The 12,729-nt window shown below is 31.4% G+C and overlaps 2 protein-coding genes across 3 annotated transcripts; one reads left to right on the top strand and one right to left on the bottom strand.

Annotated features, from left to right (window-relative positions):
- The first annotated feature begins 29 nt into the window (after nt 1-29).
- Nucleotides 30-5,551, top strand: Polr3H (RNA polymerase III subunit H). 2 transcript variants are annotated; one of them, XM_076408701.1, is made up of 5 exons: nt 30-207; nt 279-462; nt 513-772; nt 827-923; nt 5,415-5,551. In XM_076408701.1, exons 1-4 carry the CDS (start codon nt 97-99, stop codon nt 875-877), a joined length of 606 nt encoding a protein of 201 aa, XP_076264816.1. In that variant the 5' UTR covers nt 30-96; the 3' UTR covers nt 878-923; nt 5,415-5,551. The 2 variants fall into 2 exon arrangements, with proteins under 2 accessions (XP_076264816.1, XP_076264815.1); XM_076408700.1 differs by lacking the exon at nt 5,415-5,551 and having other exon boundaries at nt 827-1,048.
- LOC143198990 (uncharacterized) lies at nt 2,212-11,816 on the bottom strand. The gene is made up of 5 exons (XM_076408697.1): nt 11,014-11,816; nt 3,571-3,862; nt 2,658-2,853; nt 2,449-2,597; nt 2,212-2,392 (listed from the first exon to the last, which is right to left on the bottom strand). Exons 1-5 carry the CDS (start codon nt 11,668-11,670, stop codon nt 2,244-2,246), a joined length of 1,443 nt encoding a protein of 480 aa, XP_076264812.1. The 5' UTR covers nt 11,671-11,816; the 3' UTR covers nt 2,212-2,243.
- Nucleotides 11,817-12,729: the final 913 nt, after the last annotated feature.

Raw genomic sequence — 12,729 nt, 5'->3', positions numbered from 1 at the left:
ACATCCCTATTTTAACCTATAACTTTTAAAGTATACAGTATGTGTTGTTTATTATATTTTTATTGGAATAATTTCTTGTAAATATTTAAAACAAAAATGTTTATTTTAGCAGAAATGAAAAACGTTACAAGAATAACTCCGGAGTTATTTAATGTAAATTTAAATGAAGCAGTTGCTGGAGAATTAAATAAAAAACTGGCAAATAAGGTAAGTTTTTTCTTTAATATAGTTATATTAATTTCTTCTATAATATTTCTATTTTTTATGTATTTTGATAGGTTGTATTAAATGTAGGTCTTTGTATAGCATTATTTGATATTACAAGCATTAAGGATTCCTTTATTATACCTGGAGATGGTGCCTCTCATACTATAGTTCATTTTAGATATATTGTGTTCAGACCTTTCATGGAAGAAATTTTAATTGGAAAAATAAGAAGTTGTAGTCAAGAGGGTGTTCATGGTATGAATTTATTTAGAAACCTGTAGCAATATCTAATTTTCATATTCTAGTAACTCTGGGCTTTTTTGATGATATCTTAATCCCACCCAGTGCTCTCCAACATCCATCCAAGTTTAATGAAACAGAACAAGCTTGGGTCTGGGAGTATGATACAGGTGATGGGGGTAAACATGATTTATTTATGGATTCTGGAGAAACAATAAGATTTAGAGTCACTGGAGAAACATTTACTGAAACTTGTCCAGCCGGACCAAGTGGCATTCAGGAATCACAAGAAGGCATTGAGAATAAAGTACCATATAGCTTAACAGTAAGTTGGATTAATTTTATATAGAAAATCCTGGTAAATATATGGTGATTTTAGGGCAGTATTAATGAACCTGGACTTGGATTATTATCTTGGTGGGATAATTAATGATGCTTAATATATTAGATATATATTTCATCCGATACTGTGATAGGTAAATAATATTTTTGACTAATTATATTGTAATGCAGATAACTATCTCGATGTAGTAATAAATATGCATAAAATTATGTATAAGTATGGAACCTGTTAAAATAAAACTGACCAGCATTTAAAAAATATCTATTTTTATTGGCAAAAACACCATTTTTATATACAATAACTCTTAAAGGAACAATTAAAGAAATATTTTTTAAAAATTGTTTATATCAAACAACTATGAAAAATCATTACAGGTACCTAATTGGTAAAAAATAATTAGCACAGTTACAATACTAAAACTGCCACTCTGTAAATCCAGTTAAAGTTCAATATTTCATACGAAATACATTTTAAGGATTTGAATGTATGCTTTGAATATAATTTTATAGGTATGTTCGTGTCTTAATAACATATATTTTTAAATAATAAGTAATTCATTAATGTCTAGTTTATTAGGGTTTTCTTGAACCCGTTATTGCACAATCTAAATTTAAGGATAACAATTAGTGGACAAAATTGCACAAGTTATGAGCTTTTCATCTTTAGTAACGCCTTGATTTAGCTTCTGGAGATACATTCACTCTCAAAAACATTTATAGGTGACATGTAATAAATTTGTTGTTTTGAATATAAAATTTATTTTTAGTGCTAGAGGATTGATTTGTTTAAAGCTGCTTTTTTAATAATAGTTCGCCTTTCATCAGGTCATCATCTTATAACACATACTAGGGTAAAAGATGTTATCTGATCCTCTAGTTTGAAATGTTAGATTAAAGCCTTTTGTAGTACATATTTTATAAGCTTTTGCAGATTCAGATTATTCACGATAGAAATGAGTATTTGTTTTGCAAATCTACATCTTGCGATTGATTGACATTTGGTATGCTCTACAGGCCTATTTCTATTTTTCTTCTATAGAAGTCAAAGTTCGACACTAATTTTTGAAAAATGGACATTTTACAACCCTTCGACAAGAGAAATCACAATAAGGTGCGCTCTCAGTCTTAAAAATGTTGTTTCTATAATGTGCAAGAATCACGTTTAAATAAAAAACGACACAACACGTAACCATGATACCCAAATATTCTACAACTGCCCGGGTACTTACAAGTAGTGAGTTACTTCCCAAGTATAACATGAGTGACCAATTCACAACAATAAAAAAAAAACATTAAAACAGCATTGATCGAACACAGCTATATGTTGTAATATATAGCTACATAAACCATATGGCTATAGATTGTAAATAATTTTTTGCTCGAAATCGCTGGAATAATATTGCTTTTTGATTTCTATAAATCAAAAATAGAGTAGGTTACAAGAATATCTGCTTTTATTCTATCACCAAACAGCAAGGGAGATGTTCCCTTAAATAATCGAATAATTCTCTTGACGCCCCAGGACAATTTGTGAGCTCTAGTTCTTTCATATGTCTCAGCTGTATCAGACTAGATAATCCATTTGATGTAAGAAGTGGACAACCTATAACGTTATGGTATTAGTTAGTGCATTGCTTTTAATTTTAGATGTAGACTTACCTGCTAGCGATAATATGTGTAAATTTCTCATACCACATAAATGCTGTAAACCAAAATCTCTGATTTGTGAACACCAACGCAAATATAGAGATTTCAAAGACAACATAGTTGAGATGTAGCCTATGCCTATGTCAGTCACGTGAACACACCTATAAAAATTAAATTATGGTTGTTATATTCGTTTTAACACATTTTTTATAATGTTTTACCTATCAAGTGTCAGCGCTTCTAATAAGTTGAGATCACAAGCTATGTACTCCAAGGCAGCGTCGGTTATTCTAGGGCACCAGGATAAATCCAAAGTTTTTAATTTCTGTAAGTTCTCAGCTATAAGTTCAACTCCGTCATCTGTTATCTTACTGCAACCCGACAAGCTTAATTCTGTCAAATTAGGTAGGGAATGTACTGTAATATCAGAAAATACATGTTAATAATATGGCATTTATTACATAATATAAATATTGTGATACAGATTTATATCACAAATGTTGATTAACGTGAAATAAATATATTTTCATTCATGTTAAATTTTAGTTTTCATTGTTCGTTTCTTGTATAGCAGGCGGTGATTTAAAACAGATGAGCTATTTTTATGATGACAATGTAATACATTAATGAAATAAAATTATTTGTAAATATAATTGTTTCAAGAAATAACACACAATATGTGAAAATATTTAGATTTGAAAATAAAGTATGTAACGTAACACGTTCATCGAGAATAACTTCAAATTAAATTATCGATTTGCAATATTCGCAGGGTAATTGCGGACAATTTACAAAGTAGTTTTTTGTAGCCGAGTATCGAACACAATCCAACGCCAATAGAAGCAACCGCATTCGAAAGAGATTTAAGCCAGGCAGATTGTTAATATCCGCTTTGTAATAGACGTATCGTATAAGCTAATGGCTCGGTATTGATGTTGGCTGCTCTAAAAACGCGGGTCATGATTAATGAAACCGTTATTATCAATACCATAAGCTACGTAGTTTAAATTAAAAGTTATTTATATGTATAAAAAATGTCACAGTGTGGACGACATATGCTTTCAAAGGCTACTGAGTTTTATATCGATTTTTAATGTTAAATGTATTGTATATGTCAAATGTATGAAAACTTACCAATATTAACAACTCCATGATTGGTAATCTCCCAACATGAATGAAGACGCAAGGTAACCAAATGCGTTCCTTGCTTCGGTGAGAAATAGCCTAATGCCTGATCGGTCACATGATAAGCTTGCAAGTGGAATTGCTTGAGCTCTGGAAGAAGTTGTGCCACTGCTCCTACCGCTTCATCGGCAACGTTTATGCAATCCGTCAGCGTCAGCGAATTTATTCGAGAGTTCAAACACTGCCAAAGACCTTGTTCGGTTATTTCGTTACACCCAGCCAATTCCAGTTCCTTAAGTTTCTGTAACAAATTTAATTATCACGTATTTTTAATAGCTAGTGATCGCCCTGTGGTCGAAATTCGACCACGACGTATTAATTCAATCTTGTTCATATCAAAATAGAGTAAAATTACTATCTAAAACTTGTTTTTACAGCATTTTAAATATATTTTACATTAATTAAAATAATAAATGTCTGTATACCAAAACATCAAGAACTAACATTTTTAAATTTCATTTAATTAAATCTAATTTCCATTAACATTCAATAATCAACAAAGTATTAAAAGTGTAAATTACTACGCCACTGAACATTACAACAGACTATCATAACTGGTCAATTGAAAAATCCCCGTCCTGACACATAGATGGCGCTACTAGAATTAAATCCATATGTTTTTTAGTTAGCCCTAACCTTCAAAAGATGCCAGCTGCCTCCGTTTTCTTCAAAAAGGCAACATTTTTATTAAACCAATTAATATATGGGTAAAATAACGTTTTTCTTATTCCGATTTATATTTATTTATTGCAGAACAAAATATTATGTATTTATACAAATATATGATGGAAAACACTATACAATTCATTATTTACTATATTTTTAAAACATAAATTAACAATTATTCATATACAACACTCTCTTACCCAAAAGCTTAGCGAATAAAAAAGGATTACAAAAGAAGCGCCTTCTATTCATTCACACCACATAATAGCTTCCGTTAAAATTACCCAGTTCCCATTTATATAACGCGTTATTGTAGATATACATTTTTGTAACGCCAAAGAACTCAGAAATAGGTCACGTCATTCATAATACCGTATCGAAAAATAGGAAAGAACAAAAAATTCAAAGATCTTATTTATATGCAACTCGTAAAACTTCCGTGCATTTATGAACTGTAATGGTTCGTGTCGACCTATTTAAAAAAGTCAATTTTTCACGAAATTAAAGATGGCGTGGCATAAAATTCAGGTCCGGATCGGTCTATTAATTTAGTAAAAAGTATCAAGAAAATATTCTAAAAATTTGTCAGTATATTTAACTCCACGCTGAAATATCGAATTATTCTGGCCATCTGCCAAAGTTCACTTAGGTTTGGGATATCGACATTTTATGCCAGGATACAAAGGGAGATCGGATATTTTAGAAGTTTTTGACCCAAACATGGTTATGAAATGGGAACGGTATTTTTTTTAGGAAACTGTTGGAGTCATTGATATTTTTAGCACGGAAAAATAACTTTACTATTTTAAAAATGATTAATACCAAGAACTAATTAATCATGAAGAATCATGGCCTACGCTGTTAAATTCGATATTTTTGACATTTATCTCAAGAGTTATATATTACTTGGTATTATTAATGTTATTTATTGATTTCATACACTAAAAATATATCGCTCAAAATTGTATGTTCGACATTTACTACTTTGCATGTTTTATTTTAAAAAAATAGACTTTTTTAAAGTTCAGATAAGATGCACAGGACTAGAGAGAAAGGTTTTTTGTGATATATTTTAGTTGACTATGAAAAGTTGATTATAATAATTATATGACAATATACTATTATAGGAAAACAAAATCCACGAGTTGATTCCAAAGAAGTGAAAGCAACGCCTACTATCCAAATTAACATATTATTATATGTCAAGTGAACAAGAAGGCGAGTAACAGTAAATAACAGAAACAAAAATATCATTTATAGAGGTGTGAAAGATAATAGTAAGTATTTCATTTTTTTTATAATCCAATTTGGTCAATTTCATAAAAAGGAAGATTCTACACATTAATAACATCAAATAAATGTTTTTTTTTATGTGAGAGGAAATATAGAACGGGTAAAATATTCTTGAAGAGAATTCCCCGGAACTTTTCGTTTAATTAGTGTTCTGAACAGGTCCGCAGATTTAATCAAGGAGGCTTGGGCAACGTTTCAGGGCTTCCCGTCTTTTCTCGTTAACTTCGTTCATCGAAAAGCCGAAGAAACAAGGTCAGAAAGTTAAGTATCGAATTGCAAAGGGGAGTCACGTGTTCGATCAATTTTTGAAATAACGGTGTCATGTTGTGGCAACATTTATTATTTACGATTTTGCTTCATAATATCATCGTGTATGATTCACCGGTTATATTTTTTTTATCTAGCAAAACTATACATAAATCATTTCGATAAATCGATAACAGAGATAAATAAAAATATTTAATAAATTAAACTTATACAGAACTATAATACTATATCAAATATTATTATCAAGAAACAAATCAACAATAATTGATCAAATTATATATTTGGATAGGTTTTTATAGATGCTTTAGTATAACACAGCCAATACATGTCATAGATGACATCTAATATATACACTATCCAAAATAGCAGTAGCAGTTTGTAAATTAGTTTTAATAACAGACAACATCTTATCCTAGTTAAAAAGAGATAGATTGCTGTCTGATACGATCGAACATGTTACCGAATTACCCTACAAAAATCGCCCGGTTGTCAAATGTCTATAAAATTCTTCAAAACGTTAGTGACAATAAGAGGTTATAAAAAGGGAAACGTTGTTTTGACGCTTTGCTTATTTTAATAAATTTGCCTGATTGACTGAAGTGATTGTTTTGAGCAGTGAGTCAGTTTCGTTATTTTTGAAAATAAACTAAAACTCAGAGTTGATGCGGCAACATTGCGATATTTTGACGGTATTAGTTTAGATAACGTGAGTTCACAGCTATTCTGTATAGGCCCTACTACTAATTGCAGTTTGTTAACATAAAAAAGTTCAATTTAAAGTGGGAATGGATCGTTGCTTTTCATTTAGTCCAGGTTGCCAATTTCGTTAAAATATTAGGGATAATAATTAAAAGTTTTAAACCGGCAACCAATATTCTAAGTTGACCCGGCAACGTTGCGCCAAGCTGACATCATAAGCGACGTGCATTGGTTGTTTTATTGGACGGGAGTTTAATAAGTTAATTCGGCAACACAGCATTCTGTCTCTTTTTAACTAGAGTAAAATCAAAAGAATTTTGACAGTGTACATATGGCCATTTTATTAGAGAGACTATAGTAAATCAAATGCATATTTAATAAGGATGAATAAGATATAAAAAGAGTATAAATATTTAATAAAGTCATCAAATAAATACATCTTTAATATATATGGTTATGGGATAATATTTTACTTTGATACAAAAAGCCTTCTGTAATATAATTTGGGAATGTCCCCTGCTGTTTATTGTCACGTATATGAAATTTAACAAATTAGAACGTCAAAACACGCAATAGAATGTCTGGACACCGTTTTATTATTATATGCATGCAAGGTAACTAGTAAAATGTTTATAACCCTTTAGCTATTTTATATTTTAAGTTATAAATATACAAAATGCTTCACATAGTATAATGTATTTCGTTTCATATGATACATAAGACTTTTTCAGTCGGATTAGTAGAGATCAGTACGGGAAAATGTTGTTATGGCGTGTTTTTTGCAGTGTTGCAAGTTGCAGATTTGTGTCCATTAGGACAGAGCTAGTTTCATTCTATTTCAACGTCCACCTACACTGTAGACTGTTAATAACTCTGTAGACATTCTGTTCTTAATGTGCCACTAGAATGTAGTAATAAATTTATTAAGAGAGTTAAAATAAAAATATGTATAATTTAATGTTTAATAAAAGGTTACTAATAATATTTCCATGTCTTTAATTTAATGGTTTTAATTTAATTACAAATTTACAAAATATTCTTTATAGTTATTCCTCATTTTGTATATTTTTATAAATTGCTGTTATAATTTGCTAATTATTATTATATAAATCGAGAGTTGAATTCGTAACCTTGAATTTAAACTGAATTTAATTCAGAAATAAATCACACACTAGATTCTCATATTCTAAAAACAAATTACTTCATTTCGAATCAAACAGGTCGTAACATCCATCTTTTCATCTTTTGTTTTGGCTTCAGTATAATGCATAAGGCCATATGACATCGAATGTGTACTTTTTGTTTCCTTTATAGTCACGAATTGGTCTTTAAATATAATATAATCTGTAGAAAAATAAGTTATTAGGGAATAATTACAATATTCTAAGATTTCAAAAATCAAGAAATTATTTACGACTTAATGTAAAGTGTTTTTATTTTAACAGGTCAATTGAAAATTCTCCGGCCTGACACATAGATGGCGCTACTAGAATTAAATCCATATATTTTTTAGTTAGCCCGAACCCTCAAAAGATCATTAGATTGTGAATTATAGCATTTTGAGTGAAGCAATTTTTGTTATTGTGAAAACAATGGATAAAAAAGAATTTCGCGTGTTGATAAAATATTGCTTTTTGAAGGGAAAAATACAGTTGAAGCAAAAACTTGCCTTGATGCCGAGTTTCCGGGCATTGTCCCAGGAAAATCCCTAAGTTTAGACGTGGTGAAATGAGCACCGAAGACGGTGAACGCAGTGGAGGCCCAAATGAGGTTGTTACCGACGAAAACATTTAAAAAATCCACAAAATCATTTTGAATGACAGTAATTTGAAATTGAATTAAATAGCAGACACTCTAAAGATATCAAATGAACGTGTATATCATATCATTCAGAATATTTGGGTAATAGAAAGCTCTATGTATAGTGGGTGTCGCGCGAGCTCACTTTTGACAAGAAACAACGACGAGTTGATGATTCGGAGCAGTGTTTGAAGATGCTCAAGCGTAATAAACCCGAGATTTTGCGTTATGTGACAATGGATGAAACATGACTCCATCATTTCACTCCGAAGCCCAATTGACAGTTATCCGAGTGGACGATATGACACCGAATGTGTACTTTTTGTTTCCTTTATAATCACGAATTGGTTTTCAAATATAATGTAATCTGTAGAAAAATAAGTTATTAGGAAATAATTACGAGATTCTAAGGTTTCAAAAATCAAGGAATTATTTACGATAATTCCGAATAATGTAAATATTGGATTAGAATTGTAAAGAGATTTATCTATTTTTACTGATATTTAATTGCAAAGAGTGTTTTTATTTCAGTATTTAAATATAATGTCAAGAAAAAGTAACTTTAACAAAATATTAATCATTATATAGTCTTAAATTTGTGGCGAAGTTATTATTTATTATTATTATTTTTTATATATATATATATATTTTTTAAAGTCTCCTTTTACCAACTATGGGTTTATCTGGACTGGACCTACAATTTAACGTGGGCTCCGAACCACGGTTCTCAACATTAAGCCTACCGACTGGCGAGTGACCAACTTTAGAAATCATCCCAGAAGACATCCGGTCTTACCCAGCCTGGTTACTGGCGTGACTGGGATCATTTTCCTTGTCGAATTTTACACTCTTGCCTAAAAAATCACAAATTTTAAACAATCACAAACATAAATTTACGACCATGCCCCAGCGGGATTCGAACCGGCGGCTATGGCAACAGTAGGAGGACCGTCCCATCGCCTTTACCACTGCGCCACCAAGCCGGCTACTATTTATTATTATATCTAATCAAAACAAGTAAGGGTTGTTCTATTTAGTTGACCTGCGCGTTTTTACTTAAAAAAACCTCATTGTTACACATCTAACAATTATCATAGAGAAATAGAGATTTAACTTCATAGGAAATTTTGGCGAAATGTTTCGCGACGTCCAACATGTAGATGTCGCTACGTTTAACATATTACTTGTTTTAATCGCTATGTTAAGAGCCGCGACGAAATCTGATTGGTTCATTTGGTTCTATGATTTGTTTATTTTGCACGCCATTTTTAATGTGCCCTATATTGAGAGCATTGTGGTTAGTTTTTTATAACGTTTATACATTAAATTATTATTTTATTTTATTACTATATACAAGTCGGTAGTTGAAATGCATTCCCGTTCTAGGAAGTGTTGTGTGTCCGGATGTACAGATAGTGAGGAAATGCATCATTGTTTTCCGTTAAAAAAGTGATCTTTAAGAAATGAGTAGAAAAAATCCTAAACTGGTTGGGTTAAACATAAAACAGATTTATAATCAGTACCATATGAGACATTTTTGTGATACGTTTAAACTTTCCTTTAAGTACCTATGAACAATTTAGTGATGGTGAAAATAATACCACGAGCCCAGAATATGTACAAATGGAAGTGGATCAAAATCAAAATTATATAGAAGGTAAAATGAAGGAGTCAGTCACATTTCTGTTCATAATTGTTACCATTAATTTCTAAACTGTCTTACTATATTTGTAGTGCCTATTTCCATCGTTCCAGGCCCACAACTACGGTGTTCGAAGCAAGTATCATCGACATTTGAACAAACTCCAGAAAGTAATGGTAAAGTTTGTATTCATTCAGCCAGTATCCTTCTTTTTGCTCATTCTTACTATTAATTACTTGACTCTATAACTTCAGTCCAGATGTTCTTATAAGAACAAACAAAGTTTCACGTTGTACCGTAGTGTACATCTCAGGTTATTTAGTAAAACTTTTTTAAAAAGAAATTAAGTGTGATTTTTGTTAACATACAATTATAAATAAATCGGTAGACCCAGAAATTGAGACTCATTTTATAGAGGCAAGACAAGTGCCCCAGACTCTAACAAAATTATTTTATTATACTGTCAGTAGGTCTTTGAGCTATGTCTTATTTTATTCAGCGATTTTGCCACATCGATAATATAACAACATTTTTGTCAAATGTTTAAAAAAAGTTAATTTAAAACCCTTCAATTGTACATTCTATAATGATCTTTCGGATAAAATATTAAAAGTACTAACGGAGAGATGGAAGAGATAATTTTGATTTGCAATGCACCAAAGTTGTTTGCTTATGGTTTTATATATATATGTATACAATATTTATATTTTATAGATATATTAATTTTTTAAAAATTTTAAAAATAGTTTTTTATTTAAATTTCATTGGTCAATTAAACATGACGTCAAGGGTGTCACGTGCACAACATTACTAATGAGCCAATCAAATGTCTTCACAGTAAAATATTTTTCTTACAGGTGTCTGTAATGGAGATTTAAATTGACCAATAAAATTACTTGAATAGCCCATTATGGCTCCCGCTGGATGTTGGGCAAAGCAAAACTTTGCGCCAGAGTCCCTTATTGAGTTGCATCTCTATGACAATTATCAATAAACAGTGAAACGATTAGTTACAAGTTCCTTACTTGAAAGTGATCCATCAACGATTCTAAGCCCTGATCACCTATGCTGGAGCATCGTAATTTCAACGTTATTATCTGCGTGGACAACAGTGGAAAACTGTTAATCAGATCGAGAGCGTCCTCGTTTGTCGCCGCCATCAAGCATAAACTCGGAAAACCTCGCCTGAGCAATTGCGAGTACATACGGGAACGTTCGTTTGGTCTGAAACCTCTCAGTTCGCGACACTGTAACACCGGTACTAGTCCTATCCAGTAATGCGGTAAACTATAGAGGACGTCTCGCCACTTCACACACACCAGGGCCAGCGCGCATCTCTCGCATGGGGTGAAATAAAAGAAAAACTTCGTCAAGAAAGTCTCGTCCATCATCAGCTGATTTATCGTCAGATAAACGGGCAGAGTCTTCGGTTTCCTCGCTTGCACAACGGGCGGCGGCGGGGCATTTTTCGTTTGGTGACCTCTCGAGGGTAGTAACCTGGACGGTTTTTCGGGGGCCGTCACTGCGGCATTGCCGCCGCCGCAGAAGACGTTGGTGACCCGTTCCATGACACTACCCTTCGACGAGTGATGTTTACTGCTCCGTAGACCCAAGCCATTGATACGTTTCGATAGTTCCGCGGAGGCTCTTTCCACGACACCCTGGGCCGATATGGACGACATCCTGACAGTCGTCAGTCACGAGATTACGGCCATTAATGAGACATGATTACGAACCGCACGACGCGACGCTCTAACCAGAACTGTTTAGACTGCGAGAGGGAAGATATCACCCCTGCTCACGAACGGATCAATACCGGCGACCGTCATGGCCGTACTCGGAGCATGGATTTATCACGACCGTCAGGAATTCGAAGCATCCCCATTCTTAATACTCGCGAACAAAAACTTTTTGACTTTTTAGGATTGGTCGCTATTTCAACTCTCTAAATTCGATTTTTATTTATGCGACTGCTTGATGATGTATCGATTAACTAAATATACACTTTATTCCCAAAAAAAAAATTTTACAATTCCTGAGACATTTTGATTTTTGATTCGCAATTTTTAATTTAAAATGCTTACACCCTATATTTTTAAAAGTAGAAACGTTAATATGTGATTAAATCTATTTTGCAAACGTATTTCAACAAATTTTATTACATTTTCCATTTTGGATAACCGAATATACTTTCTATATTAACATTCGTATATTAATTTTTTTATATACATTTAAAAAAATAATATAATTAAAATCTTTAAACCACCTAGATTAATTAATTAACTAAAATTCAGTTTTCCACTAAGGTAAAAGGTTCATATATAAATCAGACATTTACATATTTTTAAGTAGTTTCATGCATGGCATACACATTAAAATTTGACTTTATTACTTTACCAAATATATAGAATATATTATCACATGTTAACTTAAAATATCTCATTAATTTCAGTTAAAATTTTATATTGATATGCATATTATCTATATTCGACTAAAAGGATGATCGAAAAACAAGTACTTTTTTTATTATAGGAAGAAAAGAAAACAAAACAATATGTACAATAAATATAATTTATTTATCAATTTATATGTTGTTATATTATAGAGTAATATCAAGAGCTTTTTATAAACATACAATAAGAATATGTAATTTTAAAATAAATTTTATTGTAATTATAATTTATATCAAATAAATTAATTTATACAAAATAAATTATTTATCTATATATAAATATTCAGAC

This window comes from Rhynchophorus ferrugineus, unplaced genomic scaffold, assembly GCF_030347505.1.
Source record: "Rhynchophorus ferrugineus isolate W39M unplaced genomic scaffold, kcgeb_rfMv2 rfM6, whole genome shotgun sequence".
Taxonomy (NCBI): domain Eukaryota; kingdom Metazoa; phylum Arthropoda; class Insecta; order Coleoptera; family Curculionidae; genus Rhynchophorus; species Rhynchophorus ferrugineus.
The sequence above is the reverse complement of the archived record's forward strand: the minus strand, read 5'-3'. Positions and strand labels throughout refer to the sequence as shown.

Excerpts from the sequence above, each read along its gene's own strand:
- Polr3H (XM_076408701.1), top strand. The coding sequence starts at position 97 with ATGTTTATTTTAGCAGAAATGAAAAACGTTACAAGAATAACTCCGGAG. Across the intron at positions 208-278 it reads ATAAAAAACTGGCAAATAAG|GTTGTATTAAATGTAGGTCT; the intron begins GTAAGTTTTTTC and ends GTATTTTGATAG. Across the intron at positions 463-512 it reads TAGTCAAGAGGGTGTTCATG|TAACTCTGGGCTTTTTTGAT; the intron begins GTATGAATTTAT and ends TTCATATTCTAG.
- LOC143198990 (XM_076408697.1), bottom strand. The coding sequence starts at position 11,670 with ATGTCGTCCATATCGGCCCAGGGTGTCGTGGAAAGAGCCTCCGCGGAA. Across the intron at positions 3,863-11,013 it reads CGTTGATGGATCACTTTCAA|AAACTTAAGGAACTGGAATT; the intron begins GTAAGGAACTTG and ends AATTTGTTACAG. Across the intron at positions 2,854-3,570 it reads TCATGGAGTTGTTAATATTG|TACATTCCCTACCTAATTTG; the intron begins GTAAGTTTTCAT and ends CTGATATTACAG.